This window comes from Lampetra planeri, chromosome 22 (genome assembly GCF_965212315.1).
Source record: "Lampetra planeri chromosome 22, kcLamPlan1.2.h2, whole genome shotgun sequence".
Classification (NCBI taxonomy): Eukaryota; Metazoa; Chordata; class Hyperoartia; order Petromyzontiformes; family Petromyzontidae; genus Lampetra; species Lampetra planeri.
Window position 1 is genome coordinate 6,610,406 of NC_136128.1, and position 24,915 is coordinate 6,635,320.

A 24,915-nucleotide genomic window follows, 5' to 3' on the forward strand; every position below is an offset into this window, starting at 1 on the left:
TTTCAAATCGAGATTGAAAACAAATTTTTTAGAACTGCTTTTTGTGTTTAGTTTGTTTTCCTTCCCCCGCACCTCCAATTTGCACGGTTGGCTACGTACGATGCGAAAGAAGTTCAACATACATACAAACGTACAACAGGGGGAGTGTGAAAGAGTTAGGAACAGCCACCTGTGATCAGGGCCATGTGATTGAGCTCAGTGAGTGTGCGGTTGACAGGGTCTCAGGTTCACGCGCGCCGCGTCTCACCGGAGTCGACGTCGTCGCTGAGCAGAGACGAGCATCGCTGACTGCCGCAGTAGCTCGTGAGTGACATCACAGAGTTACGGTGGCTCGGGCAGTCGCTGCACAGCAAAGACAACCAAAAAACCCTCAATTAATTTCAAATATTGCTGCTTTTTTTATCAAGGTTTATAAATGTGTCAGCAGACATTGCAGTCTCTCAAGATCACAATCATCGTTATCATCACAATCGTCGTTATCATCACAATCGTTTGGCTGAACTTCCCTGACTCTCTCCCTAAGCACTTCTAATCCTACAGTTTAACAACCCACGGGTAGAACATCACACTACAGAATGTTTCATGATTTTCAACTTCAAAGTGGACGGGACACTCTGAAATTAATCGTCAGCATTATTCATGGTGTCAGAGCGTTATCGACCATCATTATCAGCCATGATCTATCAACTGCTGGATGAAGACCCCCCCATGGCCGTCGCCACCTTTCACAACCTTGCAATGCTGCAATCCACCTCACTCCTGCATGCCATCTGATCTCATTGCGACATCTCTGCAGTGACCATCCTCTCAGGCATGTTCTCTCCTCTGACTGCCATCCCATCACGATTTCTCACCCATCAGCCATCATAATCATCCCTTCTAGCGATGTGTTCTCGCCAAGCCCACCAACTTCCTTCAACGGTTAACGTGAAGTCTTGGATTTGCACTCGTTCATCGATCCACGCACCTAGCACCTGCACACGTAATTATCGTAAATTGTCATCGTCGAATGTGAAGCGTCTATCGTGAGCGCACACATTAGTACCCGTCGATAACCAGTCGCAAAGCTGCATGTCCATATCGGCAGCCTCTCTCGTCACGCCAACGGCGCTCCGTCTCTCGGCCCGCACGCCAGGGGGGCCGTCGCCCACCCCTCACCTGTAGGAGTCGCGGTTGCTCGTGGCCGTGTCGTGGCCCGAGTCCTCCTGCTCCTCCTTGAGCACCTCGAAGCTGACCTTGCGCGGCCGCTCCGCGTCGCCCTTTCCTCCGTCCCCGTCTCCGCCGGCGGCCACCTCCAACCCCCCCGGGTCCCGCCTCTCGCCGCCGCACGTGGCTGCCCCTTCCGCGATGGCCACCGCCGCTTTGCCGGGCCCCGCGTCCCCGTTGCACCGGACCTCCGAACTGGACGCAGAGGTCGTCGCCCTGGCGGCGGCGGCGGCGGCGGCGGCGGCGGCGTCGCCGCCCGCGTCTCCGTTGGCGGAGGGCCGAGGCTCCCTCTCGCCGTGGCCGTTGGAGAGGCCTCGCTCCCGCGTCCTCTCCACCGCGTCGGCGGCCTCGCCGCTCTCCATGAGCGCGGCGAGGAAACTGCGTGCGGCAACGGCAAAAGGGGGAAGCGGGAGACGCGAGGTGAGGTGCGTTCGCACCGGGCGGGTCCGCCCGTGCTGTTAGGGGCTCTTTGGAACTCTGGCTACGTCTTGGCTGTGTTCACAATGAAATGTCATCGGGGTCCCAAAGGTGCCCCTTATTCTGGCTCTTGAGCCTCGGACATCGATATCGAGCCTTGAGAATCCTATGGCTTCATATTCTTAGGTTTTTTCGGTAATTTTTTACCTACGCGACTTTACCGAAAAAACCTAAGAATATGAATCCTTGCAGTCACGAAAGCTTCAAATCTAGAATCCTATGGCTGTCACTCTCGCTCTGTTCTGCCTGTCCAGCATCAAAACTGAACCCTAATAATCATGAAGGTGCAGTATTCTGGCTCTCTGAAAAGGGCAAGCCTCACACATGCACAGTTATTGAAACAAATCATGAGGATTGCTTTGACTGGCTCGAACAACACACAAATTTACGAATCTCAAGGTGCTTTAGCTTAGTTGTCGGTGTGCTATTGTGTCATTTTGTGTCTACACAACTACTAGTCACGTGTTCTTACCCGATTAGATTACAAACTATCGATCTTCAACATTAAACCAACTGTGTTTGCCAGAGCTATGAAGAGACATCAAAACACCCCCTGTGCTTCAAAATATACATGGCAAAATGCATTTCTTGATTGAAGAGCAACACCTGCAACACCATAGATGTATTGGGGTGGTTTTCTATCCGCCGCTAACACTCGTATTTTTATCCGCATGAAACGATGAAACTATGAAAATTCTATGTTTTTTTTTTTACCAGGTAAGGCCCAATTAGCGATATAGCAATTTTTTCAGAAGTGACCTGGCTACAAATGATAGCTCAACGAAGTTGGCTTATCACGTGCAAAAGTTTAGCAGCCAAATACCCTCACAGCATGTTTTGTAAATGTGGAGGGGAAAACTGGAGGAACCACACGACCACGGGGGGAGAAAGACATGCAAACTCCAACTATTACAGGCGTCAGGGTCGGGATCAAACCCAGGACCTCCTGTATACCAGGCGAGCTAGTTAACATTTCGCCACCGCGGCGCTTGAGGGTGACTACACCTGCCCACAATATCTGGCCACGCAGTGGCGGTGGTTTGCCTGATGCGCTCATGGTGTTGATGAACACCGGTGACGTTGAAACCAATCCTGTTTAATGAACAAGGAGAAAAGAATTAGACCCTTGGGCTAATTAATTGAACTGTATTTCATTTTCAACGATTGCGCAAACCACCATTATCCAATCAGAGAGAATGTTGGTGCTATTACATGTTTGATTGAGCAATGTATGCATTCTGCCTGCTATCTCGAAATATGGCTGAAGCAATGGGGTAGCGGTTGTTGGCTCACTGCGCTATCAACCCGGCGACCTGCGTCCAATTTCCAGCGACAGCCAACATCAGCGGCATCCCCCTCGAGCGTTCAGTTTATTTGACTTGTTACAAGGATGATGGTCCCGTTTAGCCAATTGCCTTGCTATTCTACACGGGGGGTCTGTGGTGCGTGAGTGCAGCAGCAACAACGACGTTGCACAAGCAACAAAAACGAGGTATTTTACAGTCGAAAAAACGAAACACACAAAAAATTAGAACAAACAAAAAATCCTTCACCAAACCACATTGACCAGAGTGGAGAAGCTTGGATAAACATCCTCCGCTGGCTGAACATTACGATCATTACAAAAACATTTTTTGAGACATTACAAGAATAATACCACATTCCTGTTTGCTTGACAATGGATGTCCAAGGCTCTTCTATATGCATATGACTCTTCAGAAGAAATTTATTCAGAAAATGCATCCGAGCTCAATATTGTCTCGCACTGACTGCCAGAGCCATTGTTAATCACGCCGCACCGAGAAGCCGTTTTAGGCTGGGTCCACCTCGCGGAGACCCAGGCTCAGGTTTAGATACCAATTTCCAACCCAGTACACATCCGAGAAAGGAAAGCAGTTCAGCAGGATCGTAACACCGTGCGGAAACCACAACAACAATCGCCTCCTCCACCCTCTCCCCTCGAGGCCCCACCTCTGCACTTGCGCCGAGCCCCTGTGAATCTCGCGCATCACCCCCTCGATCTTGGCCAGCAGCTGCGTCCAGGCGTCCCTCGTGGGAGCACCCACATCCCTCGCCCCGTGGGGGGTCCTGCTGCTGCTGCTGCTGGTGGTGGTGGTGGTGCCGCCAGACCCCGGGCCGTCCCCGGCGCTGGGCCCGGCTCCAGAGGGAGAGTGGCCCCAGGGAGCGCCCATGGTGCCCACGCAGTGCTGCACGTACACCATGGGGCTGAGCTTCCCGACCGCTGGGACACGGAGGAGATACGGGGACCACGCGGGGCCCACACGGGGACAACACGGGGACAACACGGGGAGAACAAGGGGACATCACGGGGACATCACGGGGACAACACGGGGACAACACGGGGACAACACGGGGACATCACGGGGACAACACGGGGACAACACGGAAACAACACGGGGACAACACGGGAACAACACGGAGACAACACGGGGACAACACGGGGACAACACGGGGACAACATGTGAGTTTCCACTGGGCACTCTGGTTTCCTCCCCCATGTATAAACGCGCATCGCCAATTGGCTGAAAACATCTTACGATATTACTCTTTGGTTCTTTCGGTAAAGTCACGTACAAAAAGAGGCAGCGTATATCTTACGATATCTTACAATATATGTTGCCTCCAATGTGTCGCGGGGTTGTGCACCCAGTGTCAAACGCAGTTTTCATGAACGAAGCTGTCGTGCATATAAAAAATAAATTACACGTAAGTTAACGCTGTTCGTAAAGGAAAAATAAAAGTGGCGCGCGCAAATACCTTGCTCCCCGCCCTCGCCGCTCAGGTGGGCGGCGGCGGCCGCGAGCGCGTCGGGGTCGATGCGGCTCTTTGGCCGTTCCGTTCGCACCCCGAGCGAGGAGCCGAGCACGGTGGAGTCGCGCGGGTACGACACCTCCAGCACGTTCAGGTGGCAGTTGGTGGGGCAGAAGTCGCTGCCGTGGAGGCTGGGCGTCCGCGGCTTGGCCTGCTTGAACGTGGGCCAGGCTTTGTTGCGTAGCGTGCGGGCGAACTGCGGTACGCGCACACACACACACACACGCATGAGCACGCACGCGCAGAATAGAAATCCGTCGGGGGCACCTACAAGTGGGCGCGGTGTTCGTCAGCACCATGAGCGCATCAGGCAAAGCACCGCCACTGCGTGGCCAGATGTTGTGGGCAGGTGTAGCCACCTTCAAGCCACGGTGGCGAGATGTTAATAACCTCACCTGTTTGTAAAAGGAGGTTGTGGGTTCGATCCCGACCCTGACGCCTATATACTTGGAGTTTGCATGTCTCTCCCCGTAGTCGCGTGGAATTTTCTCCGGTTCCTCCGGTTTTTCCCCTCCACATTTCTAAACGTGGGTTCAGAGTATTTGGCTGCGATACATTTCCACGTGATTAGCCCACTTCGTTGAGCTATCATTCGTGGTCACGTCGCTTCTGAAAAAAGAGCTACACTTCAGTGGGCCTTCCCTGGTAAAATAGACATTTTTATTTCGTTAGAAAAGGTCCAAGTTCAATGTCCATTCGGCTCGGAGGTTAACACCGCTCTTCGTTCCTCCTATATTTGGCGAAGTGGCTTAGCATCACGCAATCGGAAGGTTACGAGTTCGCATTCTGGTTGGGATTTGACTCGGCTCATCATCCCTCTGGGGTCTAATAAAATGTTAAGCTTCTATCGCACGTACGTAGTCAACTGTGCTTAGCAGAGGTGCGGAGGAAGGACAACAAGCTAAATGCAAAAAAAGCAGTTTGAGAGAAATGAGTTTACAATCTCGATTCAAAAGTGCACGTTCTCCAGAAATACATGGGTTGTTTTCGCTGCTGTTTTGCTGCCTTTCCCAAGCTTTTAATGTATGTACTTATGCAATTTGCACTCATATATATGTGCGCATGTATTTCTGTTTATGTATTTATTTTCAGTGATTTGCTAAGTCTTTGATGCTTTGCAATGAGATCGTTTTTTATAGTTTGGTGTAACTTTCTGGCCTGCCTCTATTGATCATCATAGCTCATCGGATTTCTACAGGATAAATAAAGATTCTGATTCCAATTCTATTCTCGCTGGGTACTCTGTTGAGCCCATTACCACACAAAACTGGCCAAGTATCCCAAAGCAGGATGTTGCTTAACAAGAATATCGAAACTAGGGTGAGGTTTTAATGGGAAAATAACTATCGTTACTTAAAGAGTGATAGATATAAATATAATACAGTAAGTCCCCGGGTTGCAAAACAACTGACTTACGGAAATCCGACCTTACAGAAATGTAAATAACGTAAAAAATAATTAAATATGTGGAATTCTTTGTGTTAGTTACATGAGCAAAAGTAGTGCAGCGCGGTGAGGTTGCGGATGAATACTGCAGAGCAGAGGTGTGAGGCAGGCCGGGCCACCTTACGCCTTTTGAAGTTCTCTTCTGGAAAATTGTTCAGTTTCCGACATTACGGAAAATCCGGGTTACGGATCTTCGCGGGAACATAACCCCTCCGTAACCCGGGGACTGCCTGATTTGAAATAATTGAAATAAAAAAGGTTGCCCTTTCTGGAGGCATTCATGGATTGCGGTGGCTTACGGAGAAAGGGCAACACGTAGTGGGGTCTGTGTGCCTCTCAGAGCAGAGCATTCCATTCGTTTGTTTCCACAGCTGGCACCGGCAACACCACGATGGGAATATATTTGTTAGAGGAATAAACAGCCATTGAAAAAAAAAACTAGATGAGGAATTTAAACATTTATGGAAGAGAGATGCTACTAGAAATACAACGCTATGATTTACTGCCCGAACTTTAAACCAGTGGGCCAAAAAAAAAACCCCGCTCATGCACACACAGCGTATCGGGCAGAAATAAATAATCGTTAACAAAATAAATCTTTGGAGTTTTTTTTTCTCTTTGCCTTCGGAAATGTAGCTATTATGTAAAACTGATGTCATTATTTATTGACAGGGGGCTTGCTCTTCACAATTTGAGGTCACGGGCTGAAATGTATGATGTCAAATGTGTGCGCGCGTGTGACCACATTGCTACGTCTGGGGGGGAAATAAATACTTGCTGCAAAACATGTAACATCTATTTAAGTTGATACGAGTTTAGATCCATTTAAGTATCTCCCTGCTCATCTGAACCAGAGATATATATTTATCATGGCACCCCCAATGAACAATACTGACTTCTCACATAGTGGTACCTATTTTATTCTCTGGAAACGATGATGGGCTGAGTCAAACCTCAACTGGGATTTGAACCGACAACCTTCCAAATGCCGAGCTCCAACTGGAGCACAACGTGGCTGTACTATACACACCGCGTGTAAAGAATACAAATCTCAAAGGAACTAATGCACGGTGAAATGTCCCTTATCTGCGTCGCCTTGGAGGGGCGTTAAGTGTGGGCATGGCGGGTAGATTTTACTATCTGCGCCTCTCCATAAACATTACCCCTGATATCCACGGTTAGACAATGATAAGAGGATACATTTTTTCATCCGACCACACCCAAATTACCCCTCTTAATCATGGATAAACGCGAATATCCCGATGAATTTGCCATCACTGCTTGACCACTTCTAATTAGGTGAAAACCCTATTTGAATAATGATTCACGGATAAGAGATTTTACAAAAGTTGGTTTGGGTTTCGGGTAATGGAAATTGCTGAAAATATGATGTCAAATAGAAAGAGGCATTTCATTTTTTACGTATATTTTATTTATTTATGTTATTTATTCATTTTTTACTTAAAATTTTCACCTACGTGACTTCACCGAAAGAACCAAAGGGTATGGATTCTTGCAGTCACGAAAACTTCAAATCTAGAAGAGGCATTTCATTTTATACACTTGAGCCATACGCGAGTAGAATTGAGCACTTACAATTGTATAATTGATCGATTACCATAATTGATCGATTTAACTGTATATATAAAGTTTGAGTTTGCAATTGTTAAAACCATATCGACGCGTTTTGAGAAAAAAAGCAAGTTGGGATTGAGCGCCAACTTTCAAGGGAAACAAAACAAAATTCTGCAAGGGAAATTCAAACATAGTCTTATTTTTGTCACAGTCTGTTGGTCATTGGTCACATTTTCCCCTCACTGAGAGACCATGAAATTACCGACTGGAAATAAGCGAATTGCCCATGCGTTCATGCAAACTGACGCGTTCTCAACATGCCTCTTGCGCTCAGTCCCAGCAGAATACCCTCCGTAAAGTGGAACAAACACAAAGATGCCCCCCCCCCCCCCCCTGAACAGAATGTGGAGGCAAATTCTGTTAGCGAGCACCTACGAAGGGCCAGCACCACGCTCGGCCGCCTTGATCTCCCCAGTGACGATGTTTACACACCGCACCAGGTACTCATTTGAGGCTGAGTCGACCTAGGAGAGGCCCAGGACCGGTTCAGATAATCGTCACTGGGTGTTGACCGTGAGCAGGAATCTAACCTGGGTGGCCGGGATCGTAGTGCAGAACGCTAACCCTCCACACCGCACTACCGTAAGTGTAACACGCACACACACGCACAGGCGCATTTCCCGAAAGGAGTCTCCATCCGAAAACGTGGGTGTAATACTCGCGTCGTTTTAAAGCATTCATTGTTACTGGCTATGGTTGAATGAAAAATCTGGGCACAAACAAGCGCAGGGAACACATAAACGTTGTTGCCATTGGCAAGCGATTTTTGATTTGAACCTGCTGGTAGCCTCAAAAATGTAAGACGTTCTTTTTTAACAACGCGCCGTGTGTTTTGCGTGCGCGTACGATGTTTCTATGATGGCTACCGTTTCACCTAACAAACGAAAACATTGTGCCTTATATATGAACTAGCCGTTTGCCCGTCCAATGACGGGTGTATTTCAGTAAATCTGAAACTTGCAAGCGAAAAGCAGACCGGGAAGTAATATTCATTGCATCAATTCGTGTGCAATTTGTAAGGCCGTGGCGACAAAGACTTATTTCATTTAAAGGTTATAATCCCTTGTTCATCATGACGTCCTTTTTACTTTGATGTCTCAACAGCGTGACGGAGATCACGTGACGTGAGGGTTCTGCCTTTGTAGTGAGGGTTGAAAGTTGACGCCGAGGAGGGGGGAGGAGGCGCCTCGCCCCCCCCATGTGGAGTGACGTCACCCGCTAATTAATATTAATGGTGGGGGTGTCCATTTGGAAGACGTCACCTCTTCATGATTATTAATGTGGGGAGCTGTTCGATGTGGAGTGACGTCACCCGCTCATGATTATTAATGAGGGGGGGGTGCTACATGTGGAGTGACGTCACCCTATCATGATTATTAATGAGGGCGGGGTCCATGTGGATGACGTCACCTGTTCATGATTATTAATGAGGGCGGGGTTCATGTGGATGACGTCACCTGTTCATGAGTATTAATGAGGGCGGGGTCCATGTGGATGACGTCACCTGTTCATGATTATTAATGAGGACGGGGTCCATGTGGATGACGTCACCTGTTCATGATTATTAATGAGGGCGGGGTCCATGTGGATGACGTCACCTGTTCATGAGTATTAATGAGGGCGGGGTCCATGTGGATGACGTCACCTGTGCATGATTATTAATGAGGGCGGGGTTCATGTGGATGACGTCACCTGTTCATGAGTATTAATGAGGGCGGGGTCCATGTTGATGACGTCACCTGCTCATGATTATTAATGTGGGGGGCTGGCCGACGTGGAGTGACGTCACGCGCGGGACACACAGACATTGTTGGCTCATCATCGTGGTAAATATGAATGACGTATCACGGCCGGCAAGTCATACACACACACTTTGCCTCGGCGAATGCACAGCTGGAGGTAAAACGAAATCCATTCCTGTTCTCTCAAGTTCAGGCATCGAATTCGGACAGTAAAAATCAACGTGCGAATAAATTATTTTCAACTGTCATTGTACCCCGTGACATCGCATTGTTAAATGTGTGAAATTATTACAGAGAGTTTGTGAGTGAATTGTTACCGTATTCTCTGGATTAGGATGCCCCTCCTGGAAAGTAAAACGCATCCAAAACTTGTGCCCGGTCACAATAAAGTTCTAGAAATATTGTCACACACAAAGACAAAGACCCCCCCCCTCCCCCCATATAGCCTTAGCAGATTGTTGGGGCAAGTGCTCTAATCAAGCACCTATTAAGGCCGGTACGGCACAGAAGGGGGTGGGGGGGGTGGGCAGCATCACGGCCTGCCGCCTTTGTCTCCCTGTGGCGACATGTACTCATCGCATCCTCATTTGAGGCTGAGTCAATCTAGGGGAGGCCCAGGACTAAATCAGAAAATCATCGCTGGTTTTGACCGTAAGCGGGACTCGAACTTGGGTCGCCAGGTCCGTCGTTCCCCCCACACACATCTATCACGTTATAAGAGGCAACCCCAAATGGAATACGGTATAAAGTACCGAAACATAGCGGAAACTCTATTTTAATATTCAATCTGCTACAAAATGATCCATTGCACTGCGAACGAAAATCAATGGGGAACAAAGTCTTCTTTTTAAAAAAGGCACCTAAAGTGCATCTGAGGCCAAACGCAAAACGAGGGTAAGCCAAGCAGCGGTGGACGGCAATAGTAGTTTTTTTTACATTCGTGGGAGACGTTTTGAGAGCAGAATCACACGCAAGTCAACGGACTGGAAACCTCTGAGCGCACACACACACACAGCCAGCCTCCTATTCCCCAAACCCCTCAGCAATTCCTATCCAGCTCAAATCCATTTAAAGACTTTTGTTCTTGTCCCATTTTCTTGTTTGTTCACGCTCTCAGTCTTCATTTTTTAAAAGTCTCACTAAGTTTCGGTTGTCTGAAAAAAAACACGTTAACCTTCTCAAGCAAGCACACAAAACGGAGGCGTCACATTGACCGTTGAAGAGAAAGTCAGCGTGACTTTGGTAGGCGAGCACGGCGATCGCTAAAAGAGAAAGATGGCCCGGTCGAACAAGACTGGAGACAGATTCGAACTCGTGACCTCACGGTTTTCCAGAGAGCACTCTAACCACGGCGACAGCTCTCCTCGCTAACCGAGTGGCAACGGAGAGGAGCGAGAGCGCACGCAAGGGGCCAACCACCGTGGAGATGGAGCGAAGCGATTGGCTCGCACACAGGCGTGACGCGGATTGTGGCGTTGCGTGCAAGAGGCCTTCATACAGCAGTGGATAGGCCAATTACGATTAATTCTAGATTTGAAGCTTTCGTGGCTGCAAGGATTCATACTCTTAGGTTTTTTCGGTAAAGTCAAGTAGGTGAAAAATGAATAATAAAAATTTAAATAATATAAATAATAATATAAATAATAATACTTTTATTTATACTATTATTTCTCTTATTTTAATAGAAATAATAATTGTATTTCTTTTATTATTTCTCTTTTATTTTTATTATTTATTTTTTTACCTAAGTGATTTAATCGAAAAAACCTAAGTGTATCAATTACGATTACTTTCTAAAAACAAGCAATGGGAGCTTCGCTCTCCTCCACTCGTAAGTCCTGAGCTCGCGGTATAAACCCCGTGTTCCCAAGGCAGAGTTTCGTATCTGTATATAATAATCACAATTGACTACACACAAAGTCGTACCAATTTGAATCGACCGTGTAGAAAATTATTTGGCACGTTTCGTGACAGGTACTGCAAGATCCGACCGTGTCCCGTCTGGTGCTCCCCTGAGCTCCATTGGCTTCCGGATGCTGAACAAATCCACTCATTGCACACGAAGTACTTGCCACAAATGAACCACAATACCTTTGCTGATCTCGTCAAGAAGCATAAACCATCAAAGCAAAACTCCGGTCATCCTCGCAGCAGGTTTTGGCTACTCACCGAACAAAAAACGCCCACTGCATCGCGCTTTTTAAATCTAGACTGAAAAGTGTTTCTTTAAAGCTGCTTCTTGTGTTTTAGTTTGTTGTCCTTCCCCCGCACCTCCGATTTGCACGGTTGGCTACGTACGGTGCGAAAGAAGTTCAAGATACATACACGCAACAAAGCCAAGCACCAACCACTAATTACAATCGTAACAATCCGATGTTGTATTGAGCACTCTAACCGCAGTGTTAGTTGGTCGCGTTAATGAATTGCACTGGGAACCTGGCCCGCCAGAGTTGTGTTCCTGACCAGGGCTAACATCAGTCGTCCAAGCCTCTCCGCCCACATAAGCCAACCCACACTGACCAGCGTGGTGAAGTACGGTCGCACAACCCCCCGTGACTGACATGGCGCAGGGAAGGCCATCATTCAGCAGTGGACCAACAAAGGAATGTAAATTTTTGTTATTATTGTGATACAAGTAGCAATTGAAGATATGTCACATTTCAAGGCCACGATTCAAGCCAAGAAGAGATTTTAAATGTCTTGTTTTAACGATCCCATACATAGTGGTTCGCATGTTTCCTATCTGTAGAGTTCAGTTCGCTCCACGAGCCTAAACGCAACATCAGCGTGCCAATTTGCATATAATTTGCATACACCGCAAATCTATTTCCAAGATTCCATGCATGTATCATAACGTACACGACTATTTGTGTCTGGCTTCTCTATGTGCCTTGAAGAAGGGAAAATTACTCTTTTTTTTATCTTCAAGCCATTGTTATTGACGAATGTATTGAGTTTTCATTCACTATAAGGTTAAGGATCCATGTTAATCATTGAATAAATTCACCACGACAGGCCTTTATGTGCCTGTACTGTACCGCCTCTTCTATTCAGGGTTCAATTTGTTTCACCGAATAGTTTCCATTTCGGCGGTGGACTCCAATAGGCAGGCGACTAACATCACACGCCACGTGGGGAGAGGTCGCAATGGATGTGGAGCGTTGCGGGATGCCGAAATATGTTGCGGGCCAAAAACCCGAACAGACCACCGGCCTGAAATGTTATTTTATTAAATTCCCGCTTCTACGAATCCATGACTTTGTCGACAAGCGGACAGACACAGCCGCCCGTATTTGGTCATCAACTGTAATTGAGTAATTCTAGATTTGAAGCTTTCGTGACTGCAAGGATTCATACTCTTAGTTCTTTCGGTAAAGTCACGTAGGTAAAAAATTAAATAAAAACAATAAAATATCTGTATCAAGTAATACAGATATTTTGCTGTGACAGTTTCACCTGAAGACGGAAGCTTGTGTTGCCTCCGAAACGTCGTGATTTTATTGTTTTTCTTTTTTTATTTCATTTTTTACCTACGTGACTTTACCGAAAGAACTAAGAGTATGTGTAATTGAGTCAGCCGACAGCGCCACAGACAGACACCCTTAGAGGGAGGCCTTGAAGCATCACAGCTTCCGGCCCGGGAACCACTTCTTCCGCAACAGAGAGGCACATTACCACACGTGTGGGACCCGGGATCCATCGCTTTGACAACATCCATTTCTTGAGAGTCGTAATGCTGGGGGGGGGGCTGGCCTATTTCCAACAGCTCTGGCATGTGTCATATGCACGTGTATGTATAAACATTTGTATGCACACACGTGCGTGCATTTAAACACTGGTTTGGCTTGCAGCCGAATATTAGCTGTTTTAACTTTTCACTAATTGGAGACATCGCATTGTAAAACGTGGTTTACGGTCAAATTTCTATATTTTCTCTGAATTTACTCCGATTCATGACCGCCACTATCCGAAATGCGAATGCCGTATCCTATACCGTGTCGATCGCGTGGATTACTTCACCATACTTCACCACGCTGGTCACAGTGCGGGTTGGTGAAGGGTGGCGGGGGGGGGGCATCAAACTCTGGGCAGTGGGCCTACAGCGTTGTAAATTAACCACTGTGTCAGTTGCGTTAAATACATAGTTTAAAAGGCAACGTTGTCAAATGGTTATAATCGTGAAGACTTTTCCCGACGACTGCTCTCAATTACATGCTTTAATCTTCAAATTGATCTACTGCAGTTGTATCTGTGTCTGAACTCCTTCAGACAGAAGAGCATCACTCCACATGAGAGAATGGGCCCCCTTGAAGATGAACCACGCAACCTCCACTCTGATCTAACACTACGACGACATGGCCAACATTCATGCCCTGTGACGAGTCCCCTTACCACACGGTACATGTTAACCCTCGGAGCGGAGCGTAACGTTCTTACCCGTCCCTACTGGACATCTGTGGAAAAGAGCTTTGTAGCTAATCAGATTCCTCCAGTAATAAGTAAATATTCTGATTGATTCTGTACGAAGCCAAGCAAAGAGAAAATAATAGCAACACACACATTTGTCTTGTGGCCATTGTTGACTGGGCTAAGACCGTATCTTGTGTTATGTAGATTAATAAAGTGTCTTAATCAAAAGGCGCTTCACAACAATTATACACATTGTACACAGGATGATAGTGATCGATATGAAGAGCAGGGTTATCAAAAGTGGTGGTCTAGTTATTGTGACAGGAGAAGCACCAAGACCTCGCAGCGGCTTTTGGCGAACCATCGAACAGAGACGGTCACCACATCGCACGCTTTCAAAGGGGTTCTGGGGCCATCTGGAATGCTCTTCCTTCTGGTATTAGGATGCCAATGGAGCTATGCACTTAAAAATCTAGATTTAAAACTTATTTCCTGAGAACTGCTCTTTGTAATTAATTTGCTCTCCTTCCCCCGCACCTCTGAATAGTACGGTTGGCAATGAAGTGGCTTATCATGTGGAAATTTTTAGCAGCCAAATACTCTGAATACATGTTTCTAAATGTGGAGAGGAAAAACGGAGGACCCAGAGAATAATCCACGCGACCACGGGGAGGGAGAGAGAGACACACACAAAAACTCCGAATATACAGCAGGCGTCAGGGTCGGGATTGAACCGACGACCTCCTGCATACCAGGCGAGGTAGTTAACATCTCGCCACCGTGGCTCCCCTACTCCATTAAGGCCCAGGTGGCAGTAAGGAGACCCAGAACCGGCCGAGCTATTCATCCCACATTTTGCCCCGTGAGAGCGGCAATCAAACTCAGGTCACCGCGGTTCGCATCGCAGCGTGCAAGCCGCTACTACCCGCTCCACGCTGTCAACGGAGTAACCCGCGAAGGCCTGCGCGGGTCGACCGTTCACAATCACCTTCTTGTAGGCCACGATGCGCTTGTTCAGCTGCTGCGTGGTGCTGTCGCGCAGACGCGCGGCGCCCTCGCCGACCGTGGTCACGGCCGTCCCGTCGCACGCGGCCTCGCTCTCGCCATCGCGGCCGTCCGAGCCGGCCCTGTCCACGCTCGTCTCGCTGGACGACGTGGAGGAGGAGGAGGAGGAGGTGGCGGCGTTCGTGGTGGCGGAGTCGCGGGGGCGGCCGGGCGGTGCGGACGCGACGGACGTCTCCCCCGCGAGGCGCTCATCCTCCGCGCTCAGCATCTCAAGCACCTGCGGGGCGGCCAAGCGTACGTCAGATAAAGATCCCCCGTGTAGCCTTCGCGGGCTGTTGGGGCAAGTGCTGCTAGCGAGCGACACCTATGAAGGCCGGCGTGGCACACGAGGGGGCGGGTGGGCAGCACCACGCCCGGCCGCCTTTTTGTCTCCCTTGCAGCGATGTTTACAGGTACTCATTTGAGGCCGGGTCGACCTAGGGGAGGCCCAGGACCGGTTCAAATAATCGCCACTGGTGTTGGCCGTGAGCGGGAATCAAACTCGGGGCACTGCACCCGTTGCGCCATGCGTAGACACACGCGCACACACACGCACAATTGCACACAGCGGCCCCTTTGAAAGAGAAATTTAACTATGATTCGCTTGCCATGGCCATCGCAACTGCTGCTGAAAACTGTTGATCCATGCAGTGTTCAAGTTGCTGCCAGTAGCTGGTAAGCGGGAGGCACCACCCTCTTATGGCGACAGTGAAACATCATCGCATGCAGGCCCATTCGCAGAGTCTGCCCCCCCGAGCCGTAAGCCGAACATTAAAGTGTTCTTCTTTCATTGCCACAGATAAATGTGGGTGGCCTCTCAAATGAACTCTGCCCCTCACCATTCTAGGCATGCGACATCGCCCAATCGCCACATCAGCCCACGCAGGGGCGATGTTTTTGAATGCAATGGGTCCCATTGCCAAAAGCATCAGACGCGTGGACACGACCAAAAAAAGGGTACCAACTGTGTTTGCAATACTCAAGCTGCTTACATATTCATTATTTCTGGACAGGCACCACCAAATTCCTAAACCCAACCGGTGCATAAATACACATTTCACAAGCACAGCAGGCGGTCTCCAAAAACCAGAACAGGTGGAGCCTTTGGTCTCCGCGTTTGAGGCATCACCTCACAGCACCCGATAATCGTAGCGTGCAGTGTTGGACAGTGTCAGGCCATGTGGTTGGGAGTTCCAAAAAGTGAAATGGCAATAAAAAAAACCCTCCTCCGTGTGTAACTTGAAACGGTCGGTCAACACCGCCTACACCTGTGTGTCCATTAGGAGCCATTGCGAGGACACGCACGTGTTTTAAATTAGCCACGGACCGTACCAACTTTATTGAAGGGGGTGTTTCTCATCTACGGTTTCTTCGGAGGACGGCACTTGACTGAAGAAAACGCCATTGGCGAGTGTGTCGCGGACAGAGGTACGGATGGCAATTACGTGTACTCTCTGGTTGTTATTTTTTTTTAAGCGGGAGGTGTGTTCATGCAATGTCGCAAAAAAGAGAACTGCTCTCATCAATGCATGCACACAACCCACACGTGGGCCATGTCGACAGTTTTGGGCAAGTTTTGCTCGTGAGCTTCCTATTACTGAGGCCAGCACAACACATGGAGGAGACCCGTACGTCCATGACCACACGCAACACGAACTACCATAGCCTCACAGCACTGATATTGACACACGACATCACGAGGTTACTCATTTCGATGTAAATCTTTCGTGACTGCAGGGATATGCTTGGTTCTTTCGGTAAAGTCACGTAGAAGGGAAATAATAAAATAATAAAATGTAAACATAATAAAATAATACAAGTAAAACATAATAAAATAAAATTCTCACGACGTTTTGGCCTCAACGCAAGCAGCCGTCCTCAGGCTACTCATTTTAGATTGAGTAAAACATGTAGCGGTGGTCTAGACCAGACCTGGGGTGAATGTACTGCGTTTGCCTATCACTGCCAAAGTATAACAGCTGGATCACTGGGACCTAAACCAAAACACATTCCACAAACAACAACAACAAGAAATGACGTGGCGCATGATGTTAGCGAGCGCCTATTAAGCAGCGTTGTAGCCTGCGACACACCCCATCTCCCCTGAGCCGATGTTTACATACCACTCATTTAAGGCTGAGTGGACCATCAGGTTTGTCACTGATGTTAATGGTGACTGGCAATCGAAATCAAGTCACCGAGTTTGTAGTGCAGTGCTCACACCACTACGATGAGTCTTAAAATAATCTGCACGAACCGACTTGCGGTCCAAGGAATGTATTATTGAACATTTATTTGCACTTTGCGAAATGTTTTCCATTTCTTCATGTTGACGCAGATGTCTTTGCTTCATTGGCTCTATTTTATTTGTTTCGCTTTTGTCAGCTTCGATGACCTAGGTGACTCTCGCAAATGATGATACACCGGGGGTCTCGTGAGCTCTTTCACCTGGTTAAACAAACAAACGTAACCTTGCACAGGCTACCCAGGAGGTTTCATCACCTTCCACTGGAGTGTGGCCGGAAGGTGGAGGAAAGGGGGGGGGTGAGAAACTAACAAAGCAGCCGAGGTGTCTACTGCACCAATCGAGACATTGGCATTGGGGCAAGACAGCACTGGGGCAGATGGTTTGACTAAACCCCTCCCCCCACCCACCCCAAGAGACTCTTGCCGACCTCGCTCCATTGTGCGATGGCTGCGTCCACAATGCGCTCGTACAGCGTTGCCTGCGCGCGCACACACTCACCCGCGTCACTACCCCCCCCCCACTCTGCCGTTCGTTCCCGCTGGCGGCGATGACAAGCTGACAAGCTGCGGGGGGCTTTGCTGGCGAAGCTCACGGCACGCGCGTGTTGGGGGTCGTGGTCGGATATGAAACGACCTGGCAACGGTCACTCGCGACGGGTTTTTTTGTTTTTGTTTAAAGGGCACAAAAGAGACGCGCCAGAATTGCCACCTTCCGCCGATGCCATCAAGCGAGAAGCCACACTGGCCACCGCTCGACATCTTTCAACTTGCCAGACGTGCAGAAAACATTGCACGGCGAGTTAAGTAACGTTCTGGCCACATGCATCCGTGGTCTCGGAGCTGCTGGGCTAAGCTGGAAAGATTTTTTTTTTTCAGTGTCCAATTATCTGGATGAGATGATCTCTACTTTGTCACGGGCAGCTCCCCCATCGACCGGCATTGACCCGTAGATAAACACCGCACCGTGAACCTGACGACCTCAACTCGGCCACAGCTAACGACATCAGTGGTGAGTGGGAATTTATAGCAGCCAAATAGTCTAAAATGCAAGTTGATTCTAAATGTGGAGGGGAAAACCGGAAGACCTGGAGAAAAATCCATGCTCCCACGGAGAGAATATGCAAACTCCAAATATACAGCAGGCGTCAGGATCGGGATCGCACCCACGACCTCCTGTATACCAGGCGAGGTAGTTAACATCTCGCCACCGTTGACTGTACTGCATCTACCAAGCCTGTACAATGAACTGTCGCAATCAGGGGTTGTGGCTCATTTCAAGAATCCATTCCTCTTTTTTGCTACTGTGGTGAATGTAGCAGCCTGAGGTGGCTGCAGAGTTTACGAGAACCAATTTTGTCCAACATAACAACTGGAAATAATAATACATTCCAACGGCAGTTCCAAACCTGAGCGACCAAAATGCGTGCAACTGAATCGCTTGTGTGTGAATGATTACAACCAGTTGCAAGCAGAGAAGGCGCCGTTTAATTTCCTCATCACGTAACCACTCGCCCGAGATGCGGACAAAGCCGCTGCAGGCGATGATTACGTTGCAAGATTCCGAGGAAAATTTGGCGGCGCGACCCATCGCTCAGGCGTGAGCCCCAGCCTCACACGCAGCAATGCAACGCACGTCCCGCGAGTAGGAATCAATTTTAAATCTATCAGAGTTACATTGGCCCACCAGCTAAACACGTTTGTCTGGGACACAGTGGGGATTTTACAGAGAGGAGGGGGGTGTCTAAGCTTCCGCTAATCAACAACAGTGACCGCCACGTGACAACCCCCATTCAAACGCAGCTCCTCAAGCTTGACAGGGGGAACCTCTCAAGTTCACGTTTAAAGAGTTCATCGTGGCCAACGCACCTCGCCATCACTTCCCCCCCCACCCACCCCTTCCTCCTCCTGCCAAGTCGTGCAGCAGCTGGTACGGTGAACGTCCGACCTCAAACGTCAGTAATTACGGTCTCTGGCTCGTGGAGGCTCACGACATTCAGGCGGTGACCCTCCCCACCACCCACTATTATGTTGGTGAAAGATCAGTTTGGCCACGGTGGTGTCACAGTGGCGAGATGTTAATTATCTCGCCTGGTATTCAGGAGGTCGTGGGTTCGATCCACAACCCTGACGGTACCCGTATATTTGGAGTTTGCATGTTCCTCTCCACGTGGTCACGTGGCTTTTTCTCCAGGTCCTCTGGGTTTCCCGTCCACCCTTAGAATCATTGTTCGTTTAGAGTATTTGGCTGCTCTTAATTTCCCCATGATCAGCCACTTTGTGGAGCTATTATTTGTGGCCAAATAAATAGTTCAGTGGGCCTTATCTGGTAAAAATAATAATAATAATTAATATTTAAATAGTTAATAGTTAGTGTGTATTTGACAATTCAAAGGTGAAATTTCTGAATTTTATTTCTTTATTAATCACTCAAAAAACAAGCACGGCAGTAGAAAACCTCACGGCTCTTGCCCAGAGGGGAACGTGGCCACGATTAGCTTCAGCCAATCCCTTGCTTAGTATCGAGATTATCACGACGAACACGCAAGTCACGTCTAAGTGAAGTGATCCCACAGCAATGCTTGCAAGAGTAAACCAGTACATAACTCCGTTCACCTCCTCACTGTATCATCGCCATCATGAACAGACGTGTCAGTGCCGAACCAGTATGTTTGTAGGCACTGCGGGGAAATCAAAGCGCTACGTGCCCTCTCTCGACATACCGCGCAGGCCAGCCGTTCGCAAAATTTCAAACAAACAGAACCGAGCGACTCTAAGTGAAACAAAATGCCCTATAACCACACCACGTCGTACATGGGACGCACTCGGGTGCCGTTCCATAAATAGGACGCATCTGGCTCTCTTCCAGAGACAGATTTGAGGGGGGCAGAGGGTAGGCGGAGGAAGAGAAGGGAGGGGGAAGTGAAGCAGAGCGACTGGTTGGTGGGCTACAGGATGATGGGCAGGCTTGCAAAGGAGCTCCACGGAGTGGCTGCAGCGATCGTTACATCACGAGAAACGCAAGCGTGCATTCAAGCGCACAGGCGCATCCGGGATAGGTTCAGACCAGATGTGATGCCGTCGCTGGCGATGCCGCGCCAGGGTTTGACGAGTCAGAAGTTCACTTCCATCCCCGCCCATAAGAAGGGCACACAGCACGTTCAATACTGCAGCACTACCAGGCATTTGGAAAGGGTGCACAAATGTCACTCAGGCCAAAGGTGAAATTCCAAGGCAACACAGGTGCTTATCCATCAACCGTATTGCGATTATGCTGTCAATTACGCTGCTGCTGATGATGATGATGATGCTGATTGGATCAATGAAGCCTGGATTATACGTCGGCTCACTATTGTTGTTTGACTGTGAGTCTTGCTGCTTTAACATTTGAGCTTACTCAGATAGCAACGTTAATAGGCAAAACCATTTTTTTTATGTCGGCATTAAAGTGTAAAAAATAACGAAGATTTGGCTCTTTATCTTGTGGCTGTAAAATATTTGGAGTTTAGTATTTTTTTCATTGTTTGGGGGTTTTGTTTTTTTGTTGCTGTTCTACTTCCCACTGCTGCTTGTTCATTTTAATTCCTGCAGACACCCCCCCGGAGCACACCCGTTGCCCCCCCCCCCCCCAACGAACAGCCCACCAACGGACGACGCTCGTGGCCCGTCCGTCCCCCGCCATCTCACCTGCGCCGCCAGGAGGAACATCCCCCGCGGCTCGGACATCTTCTCAAGCACGTGGCAGCGCATGCCGGCGGTGCGCTCGAACTCGTACGCCACGCCGTACTCCAGCTGCGTGTTGTCCACCGTCAGGCTCACGCCCTCGCCCTCGCCGACCGACGGCGACGCCGACGCCGCCGCCGAAGCGGCCGGGCCACCGCGCCGCTCCCCCTCCTCCGCGTCGTCGCGAGCCGCGGCTCCCTTCGGCGGTGGAGTCGGCGGCGGCAGCGGCTGTTGTGGAGGCTGCCGTGCCGGAGCCTCACTGCCGAGGTCCCAGCTCAAGCCGCGGAAGAAGTCGCCGTCCAAGGACGATTCGAACGCCTCTGCTGCGGGAGACAGCGGGGGCAAGAGGTTGTGTTTGGTTAGGGTTTGTTTTGTTACTGCTACTGCTGCAAGAATAAGAAGAACAGCGTTTTTAGATAGCGTCGTTGCATGCAATTTGCATCTCACAACGCTTGCGGAATTTGTAAGATGTACAGATTTCTCAGACGGCCAGAACCTACGCAAACAATTTCCTAAGCTCTGGGATCCTATTTTAAGATGTTCAGACAACAAGCATTTAAGATTACAGTACTATATTAACTGTATTATAAGATGCGCCGGAATTGTAACACACACCCAAAACTTGTGCCCGGTGTCAATAACGTATTAAAACTAGACAAAGACCATAAGATGCAACCCCAAAAATTGTTTAAGTATACATACTAGGGTTAGCTTGTGGGGGGGGGGGGGGGGGGCGAAGTGCATCATATAATTATGATTTCCAACCCTTTGTTAAGGCACCATCGTCATGTTTTTTTCTTACCATACTTCACCACAATGTCTCGTTGCCTCCCAACGCCCTCTCCGTTCCTCACATCATTGCCTCCCAGTCCACAGCCCGCCCACACACTCACCATGCCCTCTCCCCTCCCTCCATCCCCCGCGACTATATAATTCCTCGTCACAGCCATCTCTTAGACACACTTAAGCGGTTGTGCTTTCGCTACCTTGTCTCCACCTGAAGAAGGATGCTTGTGTTGCGCCCGAAACGTCGTGATTTAATTGCATCCCACTGGGATTTTTGCACACAGCGTTGGTGTACGGTGTTTTTTTCTGCAATATTTTGCTGTCTTTTCTTGGATTTTCTGTTTGCACTCAGTCACATATTCACTTTAAGATGTTTTTTTGTTCATGTTTTTGTTTTTTGTTTGTTGCGGTTGCACCCGATTTAAGAGCCGAATGGCTCACAACTTGAACTTGAACTAGTTCTTTTCATTTGTTTTATTTGATATTTTACCTACGTAACTTTACCGAAAAAACCACAGAGTATTCACCACAATGATCAGTGTGGGTTGGTGAAGGAAGAAGGGGCACCCCATCCGAGTTCACTCACCACTGACCTTAGTCGTGGGTGGAAACTGAGCTGAGGTCCTTTCAGTCCATAGAGCAGAACAACCACTCCTGAAGTTCGGAAGGAAATGCCTCCATCTCTTTCCACCCTCGTGCAACGCCCCGTCAAATAATCGTCGGTTCCTCGCTCAAACGAGCATCGGGAGGAGTGCTTATCACCACCAACTGCCCTGAGACGTTGGTAGAAATTCCACATTTCCATGGCAGGTACCAGTCTATCCAAAGAACACCGACTCATCTTCTTGGTTCTTTCGGTAAAGTCACGTAGAATGGAAATAATAAAACCTGTTCTCCACCTGAGGACGGCTGCTTGCGTTGTGGCCAAAACGTCGAAAGAATGATTTTATTATGTTTTATTATTATTTTATTATTTCCATTCTACGTGACTTTACCGAAAGAACCAAGAAGATGAATCCCTGCAGTCACGAAAGCTTTAAATCGAAATAGAACACCGACTGTTTTGATTGCACGCGAAGCGGTCACATTCTATTGACCGTGGAGGTGTGATAGGACCAAAGTCGTTCTGAACGGGGGGTTTAAACTCACAATATTCTGACTGCCAGTCAAGCGCTCTAAACACAGAGCCACCCAGCCAGGTCCTCACTCACAGCGCTACGTATCTGTGTGTGTGCATGTGCATGTACGTTGAACTTCTTTCGCACCGTACGTAGCCAACAGTGCTAATCAGAGGTGCAGGGGAAGGACAGACAAACTAAACACAAAAAGCAGTTCTAAAGAAACGAGTTTTTTTTAAGTGGTACGTTATCGATTTGTTGATAAAGGCTTTGTGTTAAAGAGGCCCTGTGCTTAGCAACTGCAGTAAATAATACAACCTTGATTTGAAGCTTTCGTGACTGCAGGAATCCATACTATTTGGTTCTTTCGGTAAAGTCACTTAGGTAGAAATAAAATAAAATAAATCACGACGTTTCGATCGCAACACAAGCGATCGAAACGTCGTTATTTATTTTATTTTATTTCTACCTACGTGACTTTACCGAAAGAACCAAAGAGTAAATAATACAACGTTTGCCTATACCAACAAAACCCAGATAATCTCAGTTCCACCTGTGAGTAGTACAATTAATCCGCATTTTTAAAACAAATAAAGACTCGTACTTCTTAAATTGAAAAAAAAAATTCTGCATGTGCACACATAAATATAATGTTGTCCAAATATAAAGAGAAAAGTGTAACGTGGTTTTAAAAAAAATTGCTATTAAAGGTGCTTTTCATAGCACACAAACGTGCTTACAATGGGAGTATATAGACATTCACAGAAACGCATTAATGCAGTAAAACAATTTCAGTACTTTCACAGCAAGAATACTCGCATCCCTTCAAGGTCGAAGAAGTACCACGTTGTGGGGCATTCAACAGTGGCTGTCCTATGGACGGACTCGGCTCTGCCATAAAAATGTGGAATTTCCTCCCCTGCCTCAGGGCCGTAAGCAAGAGACGAACACCGCATCAATGTTCATTTCTGCCGGCAATTGCCTCGAGGAAGCGATGGATGGCAGAAAGGAAAATCGAGCAGAGTGACAGGCAGGAAGTGCACTATGGGGGTGACCTTAGAGAGGATGTGGCTGCTATAAATGTACACGTGATAAGCCACGTGGTTGAGCTAGCATACTTGACCAGGGCGCTTCCGACAAGAGAGCTGTATAGCCCAGTGGGGCCTTACCTGGTGAGAAAAAAAAAAAATCATAGTTTAGTTTTTCTATGCCAAGACGCATGTCACGCACGCACCTTCCTCCAGCTTGCTCTCGGCCAGCTCCGAGATGAGGTCGGTCCCGAACGACGCGTCGTCCAGCGGGCAGCAGGAGCCCGAGTTGAACGAGTAGGCGAGCGAGGGCACGAGCGGCAGCTGGCGCCTGGCGCAGGGCGACGACCTCGCTGGGCTGGAGCCGCACGGCGAGGCGCAGGGCTCGCCGTCGCTCCGGCACGGCGTCGTCAGCACGCCGCCGTTTCCGAGACGACGCTCCGTCTCGCCATCCGAAAGGCCCGCTGGGGAACTGTACACCCAGCGCACGTCCTCCTGCACGCCCACGCGGCACCCGTCGCGTCCTCCGATTAGCACGGTCGATTGGCCACGTGCGGTGCGGGAGAGTTTTCAACGTTCGTCGTCCATCGCGGGGACACGCAGCTGCGGCCGTAACGCTCGCCATCTCCACCAGTAGCGGCACTCAGTTCAAGATCAATTTAGCGGTGTTCAGTGGCATTCCCGAGTGCAGGTGAGTTTTTCTTCCAGGTACTCCACATGCCCAACAGGTGTTGACCACAAAAAAAACGTCCTTATGCGGGACCCCGTTTACTTTGTAAATATTTGGCATCGGAATTAAGGGAATGCGTTGGCTACGGCGGACTCGTCACGTTGTCCGGGTCCCGTTTTGATGCTTTGTGAGTTCACGTTGTGTTTGTGTGGCACATTAGGAATGGACCACTCTTTTAATAACTCCCTATGTGCTGTGCAGTACATCAATACACGTGTGAACACCAGCATGTGATGACTGAGTTGGGCCTGTGGGGGGGGCTGGCAGGGTTATTGATTAACCTGATGTGTATACCAGTCACGTGGTTAATGGCGACTCGGTGAAGATTGCTGTGTGTGACACTACGTGCTGTTGCATTATACAGATTAACCACAATAAATGTGTTCTTGGTTCTTTCGGTAAAGTCACGTAGAAGGGAAATAATAAAATAATATAAAAATAAAACAATAAAAATTATCACGACGTTTCGACTGCAACACAAGCAATCATCATCA

At 48.6% G+C, this 24,915-nt stretch overlaps 1 protein-coding gene across 5 annotated transcripts in view; it reads right to left on the reverse strand.

The window, feature by feature from the left end:
* LOC144724950 (phosphatidylinositol 3,4,5-trisphosphate-dependent Rac exchanger 2 protein-like) overlaps positions 1 to 24,915 on the reverse strand; it is a 210,747-nt gene that overhangs the window by 63,758 nt on the left and 122,074 nt on the right. For 4 of the 5 annotated variants that reach the window (XM_078604292.1, XM_078604291.1, XM_078604289.1 and 1 more), the window contains exons 22-28: positions 23,898 to 24,186; positions 20,724 to 21,082; positions 14,737 to 15,030; positions 4,462 to 4,711; positions 3,655 to 3,925; positions 1,159 to 1,584; positions 248 to 342 (exon numbers count right to left, since the gene is read on the reverse strand). In XM_078604292.1, coding sequence (XP_078460418.1) covers positions 248 to 342; positions 1,159 to 1,584; positions 3,655 to 3,925; positions 4,462 to 4,711; positions 14,737 to 15,030; positions 20,724 to 21,082; positions 23,898 to 24,186 — 1,984 coding nt within the window. The remainder of the gene's footprint in view (positions 1 to 247; positions 343 to 1,158; positions 1,585 to 3,654; positions 3,926 to 4,461; positions 4,712 to 14,736; positions 15,031 to 20,723; positions 21,083 to 23,897; positions 24,187 to 24,915) is intronic. The other variant, XM_078604290.1, reaches the window with a different exon arrangement.